We start from the raw sequence: 25121 nt of genomic DNA, 5'->3' as shown, positions 1-25121 counted from the left end.
GAAATTAGTTTATAATTTTTTTCTCTGTTTTTACCCTTCCTGGTTTAGGTATAGTTATTACATTTGTTTCATAAAAGGAGTTTGACAGGATCCCTTCTTTGCCTGTTATTCCAAATAATTTATTTAATATTGGAATTTCTCTGTCTTTATGTTTGATAGAATTCACTTATAAATCCATCTGGTCTTGGCGCTTCTTTTTTTAGGAAGTTTATTTATGGCCTGCTCAATTTCTTTTTCTAAAATAGGTCTGTTTAGATATTCTGTTTTTTCTTCTGCTAACCTAGGCATTTATATTTTTGTAAATCTTTCATTTCACTTAGATTGTTCAATTTATTGGCATATTATTTGGCAAATAACTCCTTGTAATTGCTTTGATTTCATCTTCATTAGTGGCATAGTCGCCCTTTTCATTTTTAATACTAGTGGTTTGGTTTTCTTTTTGTTTTTTTTAGTCACATTAACCATTGGTTTATCTATTTTATTGTTTTTTCATAATATTTCATTTCATTTATTAATTCAGTGGTTTTCTTACACTCAGTTTTATTAATTTCACTTTCAATTTTTAGGATTTCCTATTGAGTGTTTAACAGGGAATTTTTAATTTTTTCTTTTTCTAGTTTTGTTTTTTTTTTTATTGTATACCCAATTCTTTGGTCTGCTCTTTCTCTATTTTATTGATGTAAGCACTTTGAAACATAAATTCTCCTCTGATTTTGCTATATCCCATAGGTTTTGATGTGTTGTCTCATTATTATCATTCTCTTTAATGATATTATTGATAATTTCTGTGATTTGCTTGTAACCCACTCATTCTTAAAGGTTAGATTGTTTAGTCTCCAATTTGCTTTTTTCCCTGTGTTTCCGTGATCTCTTATTAAATATAATTTCTATTGCATTGTGATCTAAACAGGAAACATTTAATATTTCTGCTTTTTATACTATAAAGATACAGAATATTTATACTATAAATGTACGGAAATATATTCCTTATTATTATCAAGGAGATGTTGAGGAAACCCTTCTACCATGTTGAGTGGACTCCCAGTGGAAGGAGAGTCTCAAAGGAGAGAAGATGACTTAGATGCCTTTGAATTTATACCGTTTCAGAGCGTGACCACACTAATGTAATCACAAGTACATTCGTCTACTTACTAAAGGTTACTCCCTCCATCTACACAGATTTCATCCTCTCTGGGTTCTGCCTCAGTCCACACCTTTTGCTCCTCTGAGGTTTTTCTGTAAGAGGCAAACTAATCAGTAGTGCTGAAAGCAGTTGGCCTTTATTGGGGGCATATTTTAACTTGGGAATGGACAGAAAAAATCAAGAATACTCCCTAGGGTGTTCACTACAATATCAGACGTGATAACCTTAAGACTAAGGCAGGAGAAGGAAAGAGGTTAATGATCCCTCCTCTGACCCTGACTGACATTTACCAGGCTGTGTCAAACTTTTGTCTTTCCCACTTCCTACCTGACATCTTCCATCCTTGACACCCCAGATGATAACACCGTCTCTGAGCACATCCTTGGACAGCCTACATGCTAGGGCAGCCCACTTATTAGGTCAGCAGTTAAACTGTGGGAGGCTAGGGCTGTGGTTGGGAGGGAGGAGAAGTTGTCCCACCTCTGATGTCCCAGACAGGGAGGGCTCAACAATTAACTGGGAAGACCCCCACTGTAAATATTTCCAGCATAAAAGACTAGTGTGAAAAATTCCAGGAAAAGCTGCCAAGTAGGTGGAGGGAGCACATCTAAAGCAGAGACATCCTGTTGAAAGAAAGATTAGGTTCAGGACCTCCAGACTGGCCTGTCTGCTCATCCTGTCACATTCTCAGCAATAAGTGATCTGTAGAGAAGTCACTGAGCCCAGTGGAGACATTGGCTTTATTCTTGTAGGAAAACAGGGCTACCCCTGAGGTCTTAGCATGATGCTAATACTGCTCATGTTTTTTGTTCTTGCTGTAGAAGCAACCTGCCTTGTTCTCTGGTCACAGGCATCCTCAGTAATGCTTGTTGGTTTTAGTTTTACTTTGAGTGGTGCTTTTTGCTTGTAAGTCATCTTTAGCAGTGTGCTGCACTTGCTTACAACCACAGGGAACTACCCTATTGTTCCCAGATGGCAGCTAGGTCGTGCAGTGGCTAGAAGGCTGGACCTGGAGTCAGAAAGACCCGAGTTCAAATCTAACCTTACCAGCTGTGTGATTGCTCTCTGCCTCAGTTTCTTTAACTGTAAAAGGTGGATAATAACAATAACTCCCTTATGGGGTTGTTGTGAGGATGACATAAGGTAATATTTCCAAAGTGTTTCCTGTGGTACCTGGCACACAGTAGGGACTGTATAAATGCCTATTCTTCTCCCCTTCTATTTCCTTCTGAGGTTATTTGTAATGGTAATTCCTCTGAGATTATGGTATGAGATGCTTGGGAGCCATATAACATCTTCCATTTGGAGTTTATCTTATATTGTGTGAACTAATGGTCTAAACCTTATTGCTGCTAGATTACTTTCTAGTTTTCCCAGCAATTTTTGTCAGATAGTGACTCCTTATCCTTGTGGCTGGGGTCTTTGGCTTTATCAAATGCTAGACTCCTAGGTTCATTTTCTTCCATGTGCTGTGTACCTTATGTGTCACATTGATTGACCACTCTATTTCTTGACCAGTGTCATATCATTCTGTTGTATAGCTTGAAATCTGATATTGTTAGGCTCCAGATAGCCATATAGCTTCACTGAGATAATGTTGGTGTTAAAGTGTTTTCACTGTGGTAAGAAGTTTTTAATCATTACAGATGTGGCGCTGTTTCCCAAATCCAGTGACATGTTCTCCTGCTTCTTAATTCTGAATCTACTTCATTGTCTGTCATGCTGGTCCAAGATATACTTGTTGACGAATTAATTTGGCATGTTGCCCATTCAGCGGCATTTCATTATTTGAGCAAATTTGGTTTGATCCACTGTGTCTTACTAGTGTATAGTTAGACCAGCCCCTTTCGCATTCTTGTGGATGTCATTGAGGCTTTGTCAGTGTCATCTGTGAATGGAGCATTGGGAGACTTGCACCATCATCAGGAAGTCCTTCTTTTGTTTGGACTTTAAGCAGGATATTTTCCATGATATGGGAAATGCTTTTGAACATACATTTGCCTCTTCAACACCTGGCTTGTTGTCAGCACTCAGCAGATCACGGATGTGAAGCTGGCTTGTCTGCAGAGAGTTTTCAAGGTTGCGTTTTGCTCCACTGAGTGAGATGCTTTTTTAAACATCAGTGAACACAATAAGGCTGTATGTGCTCCAGTCAAACATGTGGCTGGCAGGAAAAGAGCTCCTTCTAAATCTCCCTGTTCTTGTCCCGTGCTCTTCCTGAGCATTTTGATGATATTCTTAGGCCATCCTCATAAAGATCTCGTTCAGATGAGAAAGCAGCCATTTGTGCTAGTGGTTTCTAATGTTTTAGTGGCCTCTTTCTTTTCTGGATAAGAACACTACTTGTCATCTTTTTTTTTCTTTTTTGAACTTTTCTTCTTCTCAGACATCAAGAGAATCCATTCTGAGTGTTTTTAAATTCTCATGACTTCCAGCACAGATTCCTCCATATGTACTGGGGCTGGTCCAGCCACTTTCCGGACTCAGTCTTCCATGCCCCCATCGTGTTGTTCGTATAGCCTGTCTGGTATACAGAGTTGGAAAGAGTCCAAATGTGGTTGTTTCTGACAAAAAGTTTGCTATAAAAAGGCTAACAGCTATTTTTAAGGTGAGGCAGCATGGTATACTAGGAAAAAAAAATTTAGTGTAGAGTAAAAAGATCTGGATTTGAATCCAACTCAGACATTTATTAGCTTTGTGACCATAAGAAGTCACTTAACCCCTTAGCCTCAGTTTTCCTGTCTGTAAAATGGTGATAATACTTGAAAGTATTATCTCACAGAATTATTATAAAGGAAAGAACTTTGTAAATTTTAAAGTGCTGTACGAAAAGGTGCTGTTCTTATTTCATGTCTGCCTTCTTCTTGAATTTAATTTAGCAATTCTCTGTCTGGATAAGCTGCTGGAACTGAATTATTGCACAGAAGTCTGCTCAGTCTTATTTGGTTTTTGCTGATAGAGAGGGCTATTGTTTTTAATCTTTGCTCCTTCATAGCATTTTGCAAACAAGTTTATGCTTGACATTATAAGCCTTAATTTTCCTATCAGCGTAATATTTCTCATTTACCAACTTCATTATTACTTGTACAAATCAGGACCAGCCCTTTGCCTGATTGTAGAACTCTAAGCCATGCCACTTTTTCTTTTTTTTTTCTTTTTAAGTGTTCTATATTAATGGTAACAGCTGACATTTATATGACACTTAAGGTTTGTAAAGAACCCTGAGTGGGCTTTATAACATTTCTCTACAGGAAGATCTTTAAAAAAAAAAGACCAAATAAACTTCCAGACAAGGGTGTGAGTGCAAGGAAAATGTGGTTTTTATAAGATACACAATATATGCTTTGTGGGGGGCTGCATTTTTATCTCCATTTTTTGCTTAATGTTTGGTTTACTTCTTAAGGTTATGGGAACATTCTCTTCTACTTCAAGATTATAGGATAAGGGGCATAACAATGTTTACAAGGTTTCAGGCATGGCAGGGACTAGGGAGGAGTATAATGGATTATGCGGACCTGCCCCAGAAAACAATATTTCTGAAGCATGTTAAATGTGTTTTCAGTGCCCCCTCATTTACTTTCCATGTATCTCTTGGTTTCATCCCTCAGGAGACTATGGTTTGAAGTGGTGTTCTTACACAACTTTCCCATTCCCTGTGCTTCAAATGTTTTTCTTCTGTTAATTTGGTCTTAAGTGGTACTGAGGTTAATTTTGGACAGTGATTTATAGGGTTCATACATACATATATATGTTCCTCATGACAGTCCACTGCAGTGTTGTGCTGCTTCTTACTTCTTGTTCAACTGTGAGCAAATGATTTAACTTTTCTAGAGCTCATTTTTCATATTTATAAAAAAAAACCAAAAAACAAATTTGAATTGATGATCTATCATCTCTTCTAGCTCTAAATTGATAATTGTGCAAAACCCGTGATGTGGGCAGTGCAAATATGACCCCCATTTTATAGATGAAGAAACTGAGGGTCAGAGAGATTATAATCCTCCCCAGTATCCTAAAGTTATCACTGCAGAGCTATCCTATTAATCTTTCTGAAACTCAGATCTGACAATGTCGCCTTGGGATTCTGCAAAACGAGTGGCTTCCTTATCTTTTACTTCCAGCGTTAAATATAAAATCAGATTGGACATTCACAGCTTTTTTGTAGTCTTCCTCCTCCTGACTTTACTTCTCCCCCACCCCACATACTCTGTGATTCAGTAGCATGAGCCTCCCTGCTGCTCCTCCCCCAAGGCTCTCCATTTCCAGGTTCTAGGAATCTTCACTGCCTGTCCCTCTTCCCTGGAATCCTCTCTGTCACCTCTGCCTCCTGGTCCCCCTCACTTCCTTTAAATTTAATTTTGGAATGTAGAGTTTTTGAAAGATTGTTATGGTCAGTCATTAGTCCTTGAGAAGGTGCGTGGCAGAACTCTGAAACCTGCAGATGCTTATTTGCCTCTTGCTGAGTCTTCGTCCCCAGAGTGTGGCCGTGTTACAGAGACACCACCTGGATGATCACTCAAGCTGTTCTCCAGCACAGAGGTCAAGTTCCCTTGGATCCAGGTCCTGTTCCTTAGTTATTTGGATTTGGGGATTTTATCAATTAACCCAGTTCTGAGGAGTTCAATCACAGTAATTAAATATGCTGGAGTATAAACATGAAGCCAGTACTGATCTTTTGCACAGATGACTCCTTTTCTGATGGGTATGTGTCAGACAAAGATATTTTCTTGGTGAACAGAATTAAAGCTAAAAGGGTTTAGGGATCATCCTGCTCAGTCTCCTCTATTGGCTCTCCGTCAATGTCCTGCACCTCCAGTGGGTATGTTCCCAGAGCTCTGAGGTCACCTTTCTTTTCTTTCTTTTACTCTTTCTTGATGATCTTATCAGTTCATATTGGTTCAGCATTCATCAGATTACTCCCAGACATACTCAATCCTCTCTTTTATCCCTTTCCATTCACTCACTTGTGCAAATTCTTAGATGTTCTCAATTTTTTTCCTCTTCCCCATTCCCTCCTCCCCATACTACAGTCAGTTACCAAATCGTGTTGATTCTACCTCAATAATATATATTCTATCCATCCCCTTCTCTCCTCATGCAGTCACCAGCCTAGTTGAGGCCCTCATTATCTCTTTCCTGGATGCCAGTAATTTCCTGACTTCAGTCTTTTCCTTCCACAATCTGCCCTTCACAAAGGTGCCAAAATGATTTTCTTGAAGTTCAGATCTGAACACCTTCTCTTGGCTGAGAAGCTTTATTAGCTCTCTGGTGCCTTTAGGCTAAAATATAAACTCCATTTGGCTTCTGCAACCCTGCACAGTCTTTAAAAAGCCTTTAAAAAGGCTGTTTACTTATTACTCCCAAATGACCACTCCAGGTTACACCAGGCTGGGAAGCTTGTTCCCACTTCTCCCCCTCATGACTACACGTCCCCCATGCCTGGAGACCCTTAGAGCCAACTTTTCCTCTTGGAATCCCTTGTTCCCTTCGAGACTCAATTCAAGAGCTAGAGCCTAAAGGCGGTTTTTCCTGATACTACAGTTTTCATTTCTTCCTCTCCATTCTCCCTTTCCCCACTGTATTCATTTTGTATACAATTAAAGAGGGATACATTTATATATAATTAATTATATACATTGTATCCATTTCTGTACAATTAAAGAGGAAAATCTTTTAATACGCGTTAACAGTTCGTCTAGTAGAAGGTATGCTCCTTAAAGATAGGGGCACAGTGCTTAGCACGTAGTAGGCACTTTATTATATATGTATTAGGGCAGCTAGGTGGCACAGTGGATAGTGCTCTGGGCCTGGATTCAGGAAGACCTAAGTTCAAATGCAGCCTCAGACACTGAGTGATCCTGGGCAAGTCACTTAGGTCTATTTACCTCAGTTTCCTCATCTGTAAAATATACTGGAGAAGGAAATGGCAAACCCTCAAATGGGGTCGTGAAGAGTTGGACATGACTGAACAACAACAGCAGTATATTATTGATGAGTCTAGACTCAAGTCAATAAACATAAATTAGCTGCTAGGTGGTTGTGGATAGAATGCTGGGCCTGGAGCCAGTAAGACCTGAGTTCCAATCCAGTCTCACACATCCTAGTCCTGTGACCCTGGACAAGTCGCTTGATCTCTGCCTTGGTTTCCTCTGTTGTAAAATGGAGGTAAAATAGCACCTATCACTCAGTGTTGTTGTGAGAGTCAAATGAGATAACATTTGTAAAACTTAGCTTGGCACATAGTAGGTGCTTAATAAAATGATTATTCCCTTCCCTTCCTTCTTGTTATATATCCTGGAGCAACTCTGATAAATTCTTATTCTTTGACTCTTCTTTCTGTTATAACACTTTTACTTCAGAGTGAAATGTTTTAATTATCTTTATTATAGCTTATTTCTTTAGAGCTATAGTTCCATTTTAGAATGGTGTCTTCCTGATAGAATTTTGGGAGCTAAACTAGCACTTGATAGGATGTATTCAGCCTTAGAATCTGGCTGACTTCTGTAAATACTTGCCCTCGTCCATTTTATGTCAGGGTTTTTTGGTTTTTTTAATTAGTCTCAGTTTCAAAGGGAGCCTTTTTCTTTTGTCAGCCTTACCCCACACTTGGGGGATAGTGCTATTTTGGAATCAGCATTGACTATACATTTATGCTTGCCAGGAAATGTCAGTGTATTTGGCCATGACAATTTCTCAGTATAGAGTTGAGTAAGTAATGGGAAGGATGGGGCTTTATAACATCTTTCATGAGACAAAGTTTGAGTTTGAGTAAAGACTGCTTAAGAATAATCTATTAATTTGAACCCACATGTTTTTCTACTGAGCCAGATAGTGTTGATCCGTTGTCAGTTGTATTAAGGAATGTATCCTTTTCTCAAAATTTTAGATGTAAAATAATAGCCTGAAATTCCTTGGTTTTTAGGGAAGTGAAGGAATAAGAGAATGAGAGATTCTGAATTTCTTCAAATATTTTTTGCATATACTCTCATAGCAGGTATTGGTCAGGGGAAAAATATGATTTTTCTTTCCTCTTTACTTGATATTATCTGGAATCCCCCTCACATCATGAGCCAATCTTACAAGATTAGAGCTGTTTAATATTTAATATCACAAACAAAATTTGGCATTTTTAGGTGATTTTGTTTGATTCTGATTTTGTAAGGAAGAACTCAGCATATTATTAAGAGTAGTGCATTCCTGGTCAGCTAAAAGTGGGATTTACTTGATATGAAAATACCTTTAGGTCAGAGCTTAAATGATCATTTTCTTTTCAGCTGAGCTGCATGTGATGTGAGAGGGAATTAAACATCATTGTCTTGATAATGATTGAGGGACCACACACACACACACACACACACTCATGCACACACACACACACCCACTCATGCACACACACCTAGCATAAAATCTAAGTATAGTTTAAGACATTTTCTGTCAAAGGTGATACAGCTCTAATATTAGAGGGGTTTTTTTCTGTTTAGTTTTGTTCTTGCCAGTTTGAAGTAATCAGTTTTAAAGTGGAAGATATTTTTGCCTTGCTATTTTCCCATGGGCTCTGAGGGAGCTGAATGGATTAGGAAACAAAGTGGTTAATTGACTGAACCACACTGACTCCATCTTGTGATTCAGTTCTGGAGCTAACTCAGTTCTCTTTCTATTCAGTTATGATTCCTAGTCCAAATTCTGCATCCCGTGATAAAACTTTATTCAGTTGTGGGAACTGAGAAAAAAACTTTATTGCATTGTTTGAACCCAGCCCTATGAGGCTAGTAAGCTGGAACACCCATACCTGCTGCTTAGAGACCCCTTAATCAAGGACCTAAGTTATACTGACCAGAAACTCAGTCAGACCCAAAGATTGATGCAAGGATTCTCACAGTTGTATATCTCAAGCAATTCATATGTGTTATCTGAAAACTGGGCCCATACTGATCAATTAGATATTGTTTTCATGTTCCTTTGATTGTCTACAGATATGTGGGGGGAATATACCTCCTTTTCTGATTTCAGGCAATTATACCTGTTCATTTCCCCCTTCCAAATGGGAAAGTCCCTGGTCTTTCATCTAATTAGAAATCAGATTACCTAGTGTTGTACTGTTTCCTTGGTTAATTGTTTTTGATGTATAAAAAGTCTGTCACCCATTCTATTTGGGGTCCAGGCTTCAGCTGAGGAAGTCTGGTCCCAATTTGTTAGATAATTGGCATGCATTGCTTAATAAATTGATATGCTCAGAATATAAAACCTTGGTTTCCTTAGTCATTTCATCTTTCACCTACCACAGTTCCAAATTACTTCAAATTTACTTCCTGATTAAAATCTTTGTCTTCAGCTTCCAGAAACTGTATTTATTCTTATAAATTTTCTTTTCTGTTTTATCTTTAATTAGATTTGAAATTTTCTTCCAGTAATTCATTTGTTTGCCAACAATATGCACTCAGCTTGTGAGGTTTCTTATTATTTCCTTTGTTTAGGGAGCTCTGAGGGCTAAAGATGCCCCTCTATCATTATAGATCATCACTTTCTCCTCACTTCATAGTCTTACATTGTTGCCTCATGCTGAGATGTGAAGGGACTTGTTCATCTCACCTAGTTATGTCAGAGGTGAGATGTGAATCCTGGTTGTTTTGACTCTGACCCTTGATTGTTGGATTAAGTGGAGTTATGTTGAAAAACCAAAACAAAACAAAAAAGCAAGCACCACATTTTAGTCCATAGATTTGGAAAGTCCAAGTCCAAGGAGGAGAATGCCTTAGGATTTTAAATACTCGACTCTATCTGATATCTCCTTGTTTGCCTGATACCAGCCTGTATATCTGCCCGCCTGTTTTGTCAGCAAGCCCCATCTTTTCTACCACATTGCACCTCTGTGAACTCTGTTCTTTCTCTAACCTTCAAACTCTTTCTGTTTGTTGATTGCTTCCCTACTGCCTATAAACATGCCCATGTCTCCCCATCCTCAGGAATTCCTCTCTTGGTCCATTCGTCCCCTCTAGCTTTTTCCATACGTTCATCTCCTGTCCTCTTTGAGAAGGTCATGTGCACTTGATGCCTCTGCTTGCTTTCCTCTTACTCCCTTCTTACCTTAAAAATAACTCAGCACTGAGAAGAGTAGAAGGAGAGGGAGGGAGAGAAGAGATGTTCCTGAAGTGATTCATTCCTTAGCCATTTACTGAACCTGATTCTTCCAGGGTATATAAAGTATTCTTAAAACTAGTCAGTCAGTAAACATTTTTTTAGGCATCTGCTATTTGCCATGCACTGTGCTAAGCCCTGGGAATATAAAGAAAGGCAAAAAAAAGAATAGTACCTGCTCTTGAGGATCTCACAATTTGACAACATAATTCAGAATATTTCAGGAAAAAAAGGAAATAATCAGCAGAAGGAAGATTTAAGTAGAATGAACTGAGAGACTGAGAAAATGGAAATTTTAACTGGGACTTGAAGGAGACCAAGAAAGCCAAGGAATAGATGTGGACAAAGAGAATAGCACGCCGTGAGGGACATTAAGTGAAAATGGCTGGACTCAGGAGATGGAGTGTCTGGTCCATGTAACTGACTTAAAACGGGGAGGAGGCTGGAACCAAGATGGCAGAGTAAAGACAGAGACTCGTCTGAGCTTCCCCACATTCCTGTCCATCCAACTTTAAAATAACACCTCGAAATGAATTCTGGAGCAGCAGAACTAACCAAAGAACAGGGTTGGCAAGAAAGGTTTTTTTTTTTTTTTTGCTGGGTTGAGAATGGAGTGCAGTCCAGCACAGGCTGTGCCATGCCAAGCCAGCAGTGGACTTTAAGGGCGATGGAATTGACGCCAGAGGCTTCTAGAATTTTCACAAACCATAAGGGGGTTGAACACTCACAGAAGGAAACTACAGGGGACTCTGCTGGCAGTGGGTGCAAGACTTCGTTGCATTGCCTGTACATGGTTCTAAGTTGCAGTCCAGGGTAAGGAGGAGCACTAGCTCAGCACTGCTACTGCTGGGAAGCAGGAGTCCTCATCACAGTTTCAGGGTGAAAAAAATGCTTGTGATTGCTCACAGACCATAGCGCAGACAAGTAGAGTGCTGACCATACTTCTCCTTAGATTGTGAGGACCACACCTTGGAATAACTGAAAGCGTGTAACTAGCTCTGAAAACAGTAGCATGAAAAACCTGAAGTTCAGACAGTTACCCCTCCATCTTAGAAGGAGAGGCCAAGTTAAAAGTCAAGAAGTAAGCTGGAAAAGTGAGCAACAGCCACAACAGTAAAAATCTGACCATAGAAGGTTACTAGGATAACAAGGAAACTCAAAACACAAACTCAGAAGACAGCAAAGTAAAGATAACTCCATCCAAAACCTCAAAGACAAATGTGAATTGGTCTCAACTCTCCCCCCTACTCCAAAAAAAAGAATTCCTGGAGAGCTCAAAGGATTCTAAAAATCAAATAAGAGAGGTAGAAGAAAAATTGGGAAAAGAAATGAGAAGTGATACAAGAAAGTCATGAAGAGTCAATAGCTTGGTAAAGGAGGCACTAAAAAATACTGATGAAAGTAATACCTTAAAAAAAAAAAAGTAGACCAAATGGTAAAAGTGGCACAAAAATCTAGTGAAGGGAAAAATCCTTAAAAAACAGAATTGACCAAAGGGAAAAACAAGTACAAAAACCTCACTGAAGAAAATAATTCCTTAAAAATTAGAATTGGGCAGGTGGCAGCTAATGACTCCATGAGACATCAAGAAATAATAACAAAATCAAAAGAATGCAAAAAGAGAAGATGTGGGCTGTCGTACTAGAAAAATAACTGTGCTGAAAAAGAGGTCAGGGAACATAATTTTTTTGTTGTTCTTTTAAGTTTTTTTCTTTTTAAATAATATTTTACTTTTTTGATTACATGTAAGAATATTTGTAATATTTATTTTTAAAATTTTGAGTTCCACATTCTCTCCCTTTCTTTTTCCCTGTCCATCCCCCTCATTTACAAGGCACACAACTTGGTTATATAGGTTATACATGTGCAGTCATGGAAAGCATATCTTCATCGGTTCTTTCTCTGGAGGTGGATAGCATTTTTCATCATAAATCCTTTGGAATTGACTTATGTCTTTGTACTGATCATAATAGCCAAGTCATTCACAGCTGATTATCATATAATACTGCTGTTTGGTTGCGTTTACTTCACTCAGCATCAATTTATGCAAGTCTTTCCAGGTTTTTTTTGAAAGTATCCTAATCATCCTTTCTAATACCACAGTAGTATTCCAACACAATCACATACTGCAACTTGTTCAGTCATTTCCCAATCAATAGGCATCTCCTTAATTTCCAATTCTTTGCTGCTACTAAAGGAGCTGCTGTAACTATTTTTGTACGCATGGGTCCTTTTCCTTTTTTATGTTTTTGGAATACAGACCTAATAGTGGTATTGCTGGGTCAAAGGGTATGCACAGCAGACATGCTGAAGTGGTTTGCTGTTTCCTTCTCCTGGTCATTTTTCAGATGAGGAAACTGAGGCAAGCAGGGTTAAGTGCCTTGCCCAGAATCACACAGCTGATAAGTATCTGAGGCTGGGTTTGAGCTCAGGTCTTTGTGATTCCAGGCCTGATGCTGTATCTATTGTAACACCTAGGTGCCCCCAGGGTAAATATGTACCTACAATTTAGAAAGCCGACTGTAGGGGACCTGAGAAATTAAACAGCTTGCCAGGGTCTCACAGCCATTCTGTGCCAGTAGCTGGACTTGAACCTACAGCTTCCTGACTCTGCCATTACGACCTGTGTCTATCGTTTTGCCATGAATCAAAGTCAAGCTTCTAGGACTATTATCTTCTCCTTTTAAAAAAATCACTTCATTTTTTGAATTCCTACTATGTCGAAGGCACTTTGTTAAGTACATCAAAGAATATGAGGAAATAAAAGTACATACTCAAGGAATTAAAAAACTGCACTTTTTCCAATGTCATCTTTTAATGTTAACACAGTTATTGTTGGTAATCACATTTGAATTTAGTGACCAGTATGCTTTAATATTTAAATTAAAATCTAACATGATTTCACTAAATTATTTTAAAATGTCTATGGTAAGTCTTCATGATTTTGAAATTCTTTCCAAGCTCTTGATTCTGTACTGATAATTGCTCGATATTTCCATGGAGAGCCTTTTTCTTTTCTTTTTCTGCAGCCTGACCTTCTTACTCTTGTTTGTAATCACAAATCATAATCTTCTGTTTGTGACATTATAACTGTTTCTATGGTAACAGCATCTAGTGTTTCACACAGAGGCATTGACCTCCTCATTTAAAAAAGAAAAAAATATCTGATGGAGAGAAGGAGCATTACGGAAAAAATTGCTAGGCAGTAGGAAGATGGTAATAATCATTTTTGTCAGAGAAGGTGTTGCTTAAAAATATTTCTCTCTTCCCTTTTGAATCGCCAATTCTCTTTTCATTCTGCTTTCAGAAAGCCATATTTTCCCTAAGTGAAACCTGTTTTATATTTTCCTTCCCTTCATGACTTGCGCCATTGAGATAAGGGTGCGGGATTTCAGTGGCAGCCCTGGGACTTAGCTTCTGTCTGCCTTTGGACAGGTGACCCCTCCTCTCTGCATCCGTTTCCTCCTCTGGGAAATGAGGCGCTTGGGCTCAATCATAATTCTCAAAAGGATGGCTCAGAGGGTCTATGAGGTCACAACTCTTTTCACAATAATATTCAGATGTTTTCATTTCAGATATGGTAAATATGAATAGATAAAACACATAAGCAACAGCTTTTTGAGAAATCTTCCATAAATGGGAGAAGTGTAAAGAGATTCTGAGAACAAAAGGTTTGAGTGCCAATGAGACTAGATCCTCAGATTCTATTAAAATAATCTCTCTTGTGTAACAGTTATAAGTAGTTATTTTAAAATAGTTTGTCTCTGCCATGGCCCACTTTACTGGGATGATGGGGCATCATTCACAAAATAGTGCCAACAGTAAGGTCATTGTTAAAATAAGGTCATGATGGGGCTACTTCTCAGGCCCACAGAACTCCCCTGAATTACGGCAGAATTCTCCAGATCCTTTTTAAATCATACGTAGTGAGTGATACACAGTCTCAGAATGGGATTTCTTTCTGTATAGCACGTACATGATGGGATTCAAATCATGGCCATTCAAAAAGCCAGCGTAACCAGCATAAGATAATCAAACTCAGACTCTTTATTGAACTTCTATCTTCAGTTTGCCCCATTAGTCCTCTTAGTTGATACTTCTTAATAAGAGCATATGGCATGCATTTATGTAGTACATTTTTGACATCACAGTATTCCTTTAATGTTTTTTTCTATTTAGTGTGTTTTATTTTCAAGCTGCACAGCTGGGTGGCACAGTGACTAGAGTATTAGGCTGGGAGTCATTAAGACTCATCTTCCTGAGTTAATCTGGCCTCAGACACTTACTAGCAGTGTGACCTTAGGCAAGTCATTTAACCCTATGTGCCTCAGTTTCTCATCTGTCAAATGAGCTGGAGAAAGAAACAGTATCTTTGCCAAGAAAACCTGAAATGGAGTCCCAAACTGAACGATGACAGCAGTTTTCAAAACTTTACTAGGAGCAGTGATATTCAGCGAGTGCAGAGGAATAAATCAAGATGTTTGTTTGGAAAGGGGGAAGGGGGGAGATTTCTTAAATCTGAAAGGAAAATGGAAAAATTATTAAAATTCACAACATAAAGGGCTGATTAAGAAAAAAGCAAATAGCAGAGGAAGAGAAGAAGCAGGTTAACAAGAGGGGCAGAAGTTTAGCAAGTTTTTTTTTGTAGGAGGGAGGCAAGGCAGTTGGGGTTAAGTGACTCACCCACAGTCACACAGCTAGTAAGTGTCAACTATCTGAGACCAGATTTGAACCCAGGGCCTCCTGACTCCATGGCTGGTGCTCCATTCACTGCACCACCTACCTACCCCTGCAAGATTTTTAATGAAAAATGTGTAATCCTTTGAAAAGATTGTAACTGATTTAAGGGGGCAAAATTCAGATAAGAATAAAAGACTAGCACAATAGGGTGCCATACTCTTGATCATTCAATCAGTTTCCACTGGTTCACCCATCACTTCTATTTCCAGCCCATTTCCCTTCTGAAATGTAGTCCCATTATCACCATCTGTCTCTTGGACAACTCTTACTCTAAGATTTTAATTCAGGAAGATGAGTTGCCCAGGTTGTCCAGATGTCCTGCAAACATTTAAAACTCAAAAACTTTCTGTTAAAAATAGAACTCATTTTCCCCTCCTACACCCCTTTTTTCCTAACCCTTCCTTCTATGGAAGATATCACCATCCTTCCTGCTACCCAGATCTGCAATCTCAGAGTAATTCTGAATCCTTTCCTCTTACTTACTCAACACATCCATTCAGCTGCCAGGTGTTAACAGTTCTTCACGTACAACATCCTTCCCCCTTTCTCTACTCTCATGACTCTCTACTCTCTAGTCCAGCCTTGTCATCTCTGATTTAGCCTCCTAATTGGTCTCCTGGCTTTCAGTCTCTTCGCTTTCCAGTCTGTCCTGTACGTAGCTGCCAAACGTATCCACCTGAGCATGGTACTGACCTCATTTCCTATACTTAGGGTAGACTTCGACTGGTAAAATATGATAGAAGTATCAGTGAACATTAACTCACAAAACTTAATCTGAAGTGGTTTGCTTTCTACTCCTTTATTGTAGTTATGGCTAAATAAAAGTAGCAAGTTTCATGGCATAGCAGTTAGATTTTTTTGAAGTCCTAGGCCAAATCTTAATTGTAATACCACTCCACCCCAATGTACTCTATGGCCAGCTCAGACACTTTAAAAGTTTGCAAGATGAGAAACAACAAAATGAATTTGCATATTGTATAAAGTTGCAGTGGTTGGATTATCAATCAGATTTCTGCCAGTTGTTTAGAATTTTCTAATGTATCTACATTTTAATTAAAATGAAAGTTTTATTTCTGAGAATTTCTAGCTTTCCCCGAAGATTTATTTCCCATTAATAAATCCTCAACCTTCCTAACTTTCCTTTTAATACTTTAGTGTCTGAAGATTATAACAATATATTTTCAAATGTATCAAAAAAATGATCACTGTTGCTTTTTTTCCACCAGCTCTACCATATTCCAGTGAGTCGCCAAAATGATGAACACAGAAGGAAAAAGGAGAGAAATATGATACATTTTCTAGGCCCTTTCAAAAACATGGTGTTGTCCCTTTGACTACATATATGCGAATGTACAAGAAAGGTGATATTATAGATATCAAGGGTATGGGCACAGTTCAGCAAGGAATGCCCCGCAAATGTTACCGTGGCAAGACTGGACGGATCTGTAATGTTACTCACCATGCTGTAGGCATTGTTGTAAACAAACAAGTTAAGGGCAAGATTCTAGCCAAGAGCATTATTAATGTGCGTATTGAACATGTTAAGCATTCTAAGAACAGAGATAGCTTCCTGAAGTGGGTAAAGGAAAATGATCAGAAGAAGAAAGAAGCCAAAGAAAAAGGCACTTGGGTTCAACTGAAACGCCAGCCTGCTCCACCCAAAGAAGCACACTTTGTGAGAACCAATGGCAAGGAACCTGAGCGGCTGGAACCAATCCTCTAGGAATTCATGGCATAAATTAAAAAAAAAAGAAAACAATAAAAAATCTTGGATTATGAAAAAAAATGATCACTATTTTTCAGTGTGGACCATTAGAAATTATTACATTGGGCAGATATCAGGTTGTGAGCTATGAAAATTATTTTTTTCTTTTTTTTTATGGGCATAAGGATGAGCTTTATCTAAATTTGAAGAGGCTTATCATCAGAAGATTAGCTACATGGTGAATTTCTTCAGCCACAACAACTCTTGTAACCATCTAAGGATTTTAATCTGTATTGATACTGAGGGATTACCTGCACAAACAGTATCACACATCCTTGAATTATTAGAGTGAGAAGAAGGTTATGAAGGGGACAGAGCCAAGATGGCAGAGTAGAAGGACGGACCTCTTCTAGCTCTCTCCCCCCATATCCCATAAAATATCTTAAAAATGACTAAACAAATTGTAGAGCAGTAGAAGCTGCAAAACAACAGAGTGAAAGAGATTTCCAGCCCAAGACTGCCTGGAAGGCTGACAGGAAAGGTCTATCACACCAGGCTTGGAGCAGGGCACAGCCTAATGTTGGCTGCGAAGCCCTGCATGGCAGGGACAGAACTGGAGCAGGCTTCAGGGTGCGTAATCACAGGCAACAGCTGTGGTTCCCAGATTTCGCAATCCACAAATGCCAAAGATACCTTCAAAGGTCAGTGAGAAAGCACTTTCACCTAGGTGAGAAGGAAACATGGTCTGGCCCTGATCCCAGGGCAGCAGTGGTCATTGTGGTAGCAGTGTTCATTTTAGGAGCCCTTGTCCTAAGGGCCCTGGGGGAATTGAGCGTATGATCTGGGTCTCAGCCCTGGGTGGCGTCGTGGGGTGAGGAGCACTGGCCTGGTGCTGGTGGTGGTGATGGTAGAGAGAGAATTCTGCTTAGAGATCCTGGGCAGAAAACTTTGTGGTTGCTCCCAGACCAGAGTGCAGGCCAGGAGAGGAGTAAACTCTTCTCCCTTGATTATGCCATGTTGGAGGAACTAAGAACTTACAGGTCCCTAGAGTATACCCTCCACTTGACAAAGCACTCAAAAGTCAAGTAACTGGCTGGAAAAATGCCTAAAAAGGGGGAAAAAAATAAGACTATAGGAGGTTATTTTCTTGGTGAACAGGTATTTTCTTCCATCCTTTCAGACGAGGAAGAACAAAGCATAGCATCAGAGGAAGACCTAGAAATCAAGGCTTCTGCACCCAAAACCTCCAAAAAAATATGCAATGGTCTCAGGCCATGGAAGAGCTCAAAAAGGATTTTGAAAATCAAGTAAGAGAGGTGGATGAAAAATTGGGAAGAGAAATGGGAGTAATGCAAGAAAATCATGAAAAGCAAGTCAACAGCTTGCTAAAGGAGACCCAAAAAAATGCTGAAGAAAATAACACATTTAAAAATAGACCAACTGAAATGGCAAAAGAGGTCCAAAAATCCAATGAAGAGAAGAATGCTTTAAAAAATAGAATTAGCCAAATGGAAAAGGAGGTTCAAAAGCTCACTGAAGAAAATAGTTTTTTAAAAATTAGAATGGAGCAGATGGAAGCTAATGACTTTATGAGAAACCAAGAAATTACAAAAGAAAACCAAAAGAATGAAAAAGTTGAAGACAATGTAAAATATCTCATTGGAAAAACAACTGACCTGGAAAATAGATTCGGGAGAGACAATTTAAAATTTAGGGACTACCTGAAAGCCATGATCAAAAAAAAAAGAGCCCAGACATAGTCTTTTATTAAATTTTCAAGGAAAACTGCCCTGACATTTAGAACCAGAGGGTAAAATAAATATTAAAAGAATCCACTGATCACCTCCTGGAAAAGATCCAAAAAGAAAAACTCCTAGGAATATTGTAGCCAAATTCTGGAGTTCTCAGGTCAGAGAGAAAATATTGCAAGCAGCCAGAAAGAAACAATTCTAGTATTGTGGAAATACAATCAGGATAACACAAGATGTAGCAGCTTCTACATTAAGGGATTGGAATATGATATTCCAGGAGTCAAAGGAACTAGGATTAAAACCAAGAATCACCTACCCAACAGAATTGAGTATAATACTTCAGGGGAAAAAATAATCACTCAATGAAATAGAGAACTTTCAGGCATTCTTGTTGAAAACACCAGAGTCAAATAGAAAGTTTGACTTTCAAGCACAAGAATCAAGAGAAGTATGAAAAGGCAAACAGGAAAGAGAAATCATAAGGGACTTAGTGAAGTTGAGCTGTTTATATTCCTACATGGAAAGATATTTGTAACTCTTGAAACTTTTCTCAATATTTAGGTAGTTGGAGGGATTATATACAAATATATAGACAGAGGGCACGGGGTGAGTTGAATAGGAAGGGATGGTATCTAAAAAATTAAAATTAAGGGGTAAGAGAAGAATATATTGGGAGGAGAAAGGGAGAAATGAAATGGGGCAAATTATCTCTCTTAAAAGAGGCAAGAAAAAGCTTTTTCAATGAAGGAAAAAAGAGGGGAGGTGAGAGGGAAAAAGTGAAGCTTACTCTCATCACATTTGGCTTAAGGAGGGAATAACATGCACACTCAACTTGGTATGAAAATCTTTCTTACACTACAGGAAAGTAGAGGAGAAGGGGATAAGTGGGGTCTGGGGGGCATGAGAGAAGGGAGGGCAAATGGGAAGAGGGAGTAATTAGAAGTAAACACTTTTGTGGAGGAACAAGGTCAAAAGAGAGAATAGAATAAATGTGGCCAGGATAGGATGGAGGGAAATATAGTTGTTGTTTCATAACATGACTATTATGGAAGTCTTTTGCATAACTCCAATATGTATAGCCTATATTGAATTGCTTGCCTTCTCAGTGGAAATGGGTGGAGAGGGAGGAAGGGAGAGAAGTTGGAACCCAAAGTTTAAGGAATGAATGTTGAGAATTGTTTTTGCATGTAACTGGGAAATAAGAAATACAGGTAATGGGGTATAGAAATCTATCTTGCCCCACAAGAAAAGAGAGAAGATGAGGATAAGGGAAGGGAGGGGCTTGATTGATGGGAGGGCAGATTGGAGGAAGGGGTAATGAGAATGCACAGTGTCTTGGGGTGAGGAGGACGAGAGAGTCAGAGAGAAAATTTGGAACTCAAAATCTTGTGGAAATGAATGTTCAAAACTAAAAATAAATTAGTTAATTAAAAAAAATAAAGTAAGAAGAGAAAGATATAGGCTACTGCCTGACCCCTGTTCTTTCACAGAGGGAAGCAGAATATTGCCCAAAATAACAGACCTAGAGTAAATTATTTTTAAATATTTTAAATTTTAAATTTTTTTAAATTTAAATATTTTAAAATTTTTAAAATATTTTAAAATATATATAATTCTAAAAATATTCCTTTAAAAATATATACTTTTTAAAATATTCCTTTAAAAAATTTCTAAGTTCCAAATTCTCTCCTGCCCTTCCTTTCTTCCCCCCTTATTGAGAAGGCTGGAAATGTGATATCGATTTGTGACATCTTTGCTTCAACCCTGATCTTCCTGGGAAGGCTTCTTCTAGCTTATCCCCATTCCAGATAATACTTGTTCCTGGCTTTAGATAGATACTACTCATCATTTTAAGCAAAGTTCCATTTATTCCTATTGCTTCTAACAGGAAAGGATATTGTATGTTGTCAGAAGCTTTTTCTTCATCTGTTGAGATTATCATATGATTTTTGTTGTTTTTCTTATTGATATGGTCAGCTATGCTTATAGTTTTCCAAGTATTGAATCAACCCTGCATTCCTGTTATACATCCCACCTGGTCATAATATATGATCTTTGTAGTATATTGTGGCAATGTGCTTGCTAGTATTTTATTTAAGATTTTTGCATCCGTTTTCATTAGGAAACTTTGTCTATAGTTTTCTTTCTCTGTTTTGCTCTTCCTTGTGTCATAAAAAAGGAATTTGATAGAACTTTTTTTTGCCTATTTTTCCAAATAGTGTATATAGTATTAGAATTAATTGTTCTTTAAATGTTTGGTAGAATTCACTTGTGAAACTATCTGGTCCTAGGAATTTTTTCTTAGGGAGCTCATTGATGGTTTGTTGAATTTCTTTTTCTAAGATAGGATTACTTAGGTATTCTCTTTCTTCTTGTAAATCTGGCCAACTTATATTTTTTTAATAAATATTCACCCATTGCACTTAGATTGTCACATTTATTGACATATAATTGGATGAAATAGCTCCCAGTAATTGCTTAAATTTCATCTTCATTGGTGTTTCATTCTTTTATTTCATTTCTGATAATGATAATTTGGCTTTCTTCTTTCTTTTAATCAAATTAACCAATAGTTTATTTATTTTATTGTTTTTTCTTAAAACTAGCCCCTCATTTTATTTATTAGTTCAGTATTTGAAATTTTAAATTTCATTAGTCTCTTCATTTTCAAGATTTCCATTTAAATGAGGATTTTTAATTTGTTCTTTTCCTAGGTTTTTTATTTGCATATTCAGGTATATTTCGGGTAGTTCAATAATTCTTAAATTATCTCTCTTCAATCTGTTTTCCAGGTCATTTGTTTTTCCAGTGAGATATTTCATATTTTCTTCTTTTTTTCATTCTTTTGAATTCTGTTTGATTGTTTCTCTGTGTCTCATGGAGTCATTAGTTTTCTTTTGCCCATTTTTAATTTTGTAAGAATTGTTTCTTTTGTGAGCTTTTGTGCCACTTTTCCATTTGGCCAAATGTATTTTTTAAGGAGTTCTTTAGTAAATTTTCATCTTTTTTTTAACCATTTGACCAGTCCTGTTTTTTAAGGTGCTCTTCAGTATTTTTTGTACCTTTTTCCATTCTCCTGATTTGGTTTTTATAATTCTCTTGCATCAATCTAATTACTTTTCATAATTTTTCTTCTACTTTTCTTATTTGATCTTTTAAATTCTTTTTTCAGCTCTTCCAGGAATTCTTCTTGGACTTGTGTGTGTATTCAATTCACATTTTTCTTTGAGGGTTGGTTTTTAGCTGTTTTGACATCATTGTCTTCTTTTGAGTTTGTGTTTTGACCTTCTCTGTTGCTATAGGAACTTTATGTGGTTAGATTTTGTATTAAATAAAATGACACTGAGTGTTATTTCTTTTCCCATAAGGCTCACATTTGGAAGGACTCCTGTGGAATTCTCACTCATTTACCTCTGATAGCTTCCTGGTACCAGAAGGTTCAGGAAGTACCCGGAGTAAAAAGAGCTGCAGCTAAATGCAGGATACACTTTCTTCAGTTATCAGACCTGCCCACTGTGGATAAGCAGCCATTGATTCTGAGTGAGAGTCCTGAAACGGAGGAGAAAAGCTGCCTGAATTTTATAGGAGGACCAAGGCCAACTATTTCCAAACTGATGGTAATTCAGTGCTTTTTTGAAATTCGGTAGTGTTTGAGTTTTTTAAAAAGTTGTATTTCAGTAAATTGTTTCTAGTGCTACATTGTAAGTGTTCATGTAACTTCATTTATAATTTTATAAGATCATAAGTCTAAAGTTGGAAGGGGACCTTAAAGGCCATCTAGCCAAACTCCCCTCATTTTTCAAATGAGGAAATAGACCCAGTGAGCTGAAGGCACTAAGCGGCAGAGCTCAGAGTTGAAACCAGATCCTTAACTGCAACTCGAGAGCTCTTCACACTTTCCATATGGCTGAATCAATTTTCCCCATTACAAAGTGAAGATTTCACAAATTTGATTTCATTTTTATTGCCATTAGCATGCAAAAATATTTCTCTTTTGACTTGAAAATTAGTTGAGAATTTATTTGAATTATGAATGTTCTCTGAAGCAATTTGGTATCGTCAGTCTGAGTCTCACAATAAAAATGAAGCTAGAGGACAATTGCATCTGCTAGATAGTCTGGAAGAGGACAGATACCCCCTGAAATTGATGGCACTTGACCTTCCATACTTTAAATCTGGCTCTCCACTTCCAGACTCTGACTCCGTCTGGGTGCCCTCCACCCTCGACCATTCATTCAGGATGCATTAGTCAACTTCTCTTAATGTTTGCAGGGAATCAAACCCACCTAATTCACACTGAGGTGTAAATGACTAGTAATGTTTACCTTTCCCAGGGGCATTTACATTTTAGCTGGTGATTTCTATATGCTCTGTTAGGCCTTAAATCAGAATAATTTATCTCTTCTTGTTAAATTGAAGGCTGGGTAGTAGGGGAGATATTCTGGGAGCAGAGACCTTTGCTGGGACGTTGCCAAGTCCTCCTTAGGTTGCCCTCTTGTGTGACCAATGTGCAAAGCCTAGGTAGATCTGCAGAGCCAGTTTTTGATAGATTTTCTTCAATAAATTTTTGTCCTTATCTTGGGTTCACCCCACTACTGAGCATGTTTTTTAGCTAGAATGCTCCTACCATCAGTGCATTCTCAGGAATTGTGTACTTATTTTTAATATTATTCTAAGCAAAACATGAGTAGAAAGGTAAATGCTGTAGAAAAAATACCATGTTCTCATAAATCATTTATCTTATAAATTGATCTTTAAATTACCTGTTATCTTGGACTGTTTGTTTTCCCTTTTACTAATGTAGGTAATCCTGAGTTGAATATATAAGATATACAGTATTTTAGTATATTGACGTGGAAAAAATCATCTTTCATTTTCTAGAAAAAAGGCATCGAGGCAAAGTTTTCTCCCCATCCCTGCCCCAACTGGACCCTTGATTGGAACAGTGTGCCTGCAGCAGTAAGTCCAGAGGAAGGTGAGTATTTTCCTTTCTTTTCATGAATTTTCTTTTCTCTTTCAACTTATACTTGAACATTTCTAAGCCCAATGTAACTAGTAAACTTCACTTGTAGAAATGCAGCACTTGGTTCTCTGAAACAGTTGCCTTCTTTAACTCATTTCAAAACTTTCTGTGCCTTTGAATCAGTGACGGGAAGTAATTGTTGGCACTTTTTGGGAGATTTACCCCATTCTTATTGACTTAGCCCTTTTTCCTGCGTAATCATAAGATCATAGATCTAGGGCTAAAAGGTCATCTTAGAGGTCATTGAATGCAACCCTTTAATTAACAGATGAGGAAGCTGCCTTTGTCCCTGCAAATTTCTGAACTATTTTTATTATAATTCACAGCATTGAAAGAGTTAATATAAGAGGGTTAAAATAATACCATTTGCATTGTATGTTATGTTTATTAAACTTCGGACAAAACCCCAACATTCTTAGAGATTATTTCAATTACCATTTTTGTTTTATAATTTCCAATAGTTTAAGTTATTTCCAGCGGAAGTCCTGTTATCGATGGGATTAAAATAGAACTCCACTCCATTATTTTCAAAGCTTTCTCTACCAAAGGTCATTGACAGAAATATTCTTTAGACTGATAGTCTTCGAGACAGATGAACAATTTGGTGTTTCCCACTAAGATTTGAAGACTCTTAAGTGAGGAAAGATAGGATTAGAGTGTACACACTCTGGTGTAAAACAGTGACTTCTGAAAGTGTGAATGTTTTCCTCCTTAAGAATACATTATATGTGACTTGAATTAATTTGGTCTCAACATTGATCCAGTAATGGTTTCTATCCAAGAAAACACTGAGGCCACTTGAATTAACCTGATACCCTGGAATTGATCGGCATTGTCTCATCTAGTATCTGTCTTATCTAGCCTTCCTTTCCCTCTTGGCCCCCAGCTGCCCTGATACTAAGCTAAACCCTTCGATAACAGCCTGATGCCAGTAGCCAACGTACACCCGGTTAGCATCTGCCTGGCACTTAAGACGGTCTCTTCTAGGTAATGTTATAAGCTGTCTGTCAAGGAGACTGTCTTTTAACTATTTTTGTTTCTTTTAAGTTTTGTTAAGTTTCTTGCTTGTGGCATCCTGATTTTTCCAACTGTTTTGTAATTGAACTGCTGTGCATAATCTATAAACTACGTCATTACTAGCGTCTGCCGTTTTCATTTGCTGTCTTGGAACCAAACCAGATTTCTGCTGGGGAAAAAGTGAGCCCAAATTTATAGAAAGTAGGCCTGATAGAGAAGAAGACTCAACAGGAACGCATCTCCTTTCTCTAGTATTTCTTATTGGTCTACTATTTTACCTTGAAGTCAATTATGCCAAAGATAAATTTCTATGTTGCGTTACGTTATCACCTATGTATCTTTATACAGATCGGTTCTTATCTGAGTGAACAAAATGGAAAGTCTTCATCATTGAAAGAACAAGTTCCATTCCACATGCAGTCAGTTAATACACGTTTAGTAAATGCTAAATTAAATTGCTGCTGTGTGCTAGGAACTGTCCTAAGCACTCGGCGTGTAGAAGGAGACAAAAAATAGTCTTTGCCCTCAAGGAACTTGCCGTCTAATGGGGGAAACAAGAAACAAATGTATACAAACTAGCTACATCCCAGATAAATAAGAAATAAT

General features: G+C 37.9%; 1 protein-coding gene and 1 pseudogene across 6 annotated transcripts in view; both read left to right on the top strand.

The window, feature by feature from the left end:
• The window catches only part of GSTCD (glutathione S-transferase C-terminal domain containing), a 190044-nt gene that overhangs the window by 22584 nt on the left and 142339 nt on the right, over positions 1-25121 (top strand). For all 6 annotated transcript variants that reach the window (XR_011970190.1, XR_011970189.1, XM_072623186.1 and 3 more), the window contains exons 4-5: positions 21844-22092; positions 23357-23450. Coding sequence is in view for 4 of the 6 variants with exons in the window: in XM_072623186.1 (XP_072479287.1) it covers positions 21844-22092; positions 23357-23450 (343 nt within the window). In the remaining 2 variants the exon portion in view is untranslated. The remainder of the gene's footprint in view (positions 1-21843; positions 22093-23356; positions 23451-25121) is intronic.
• On the top strand, positions 10947-19339 carry LOC140513925 (large ribosomal subunit protein eL21-like; annotated as a pseudogene).

The sequence above is a fragment of the Notamacropus eugenii genome, chromosome 7, assembly GCF_028372415.1.
Source record: "Notamacropus eugenii isolate mMacEug1 chromosome 7, mMacEug1.pri_v2, whole genome shotgun sequence".
Classification (NCBI taxonomy): Eukaryota; Metazoa; Chordata; class Mammalia; order Diprotodontia; family Macropodidae; genus Notamacropus; species Notamacropus eugenii.
The sequence above is the reverse complement of the archived record's forward strand: the minus strand, read 5'-3'. Positions and strand labels throughout refer to the sequence as shown.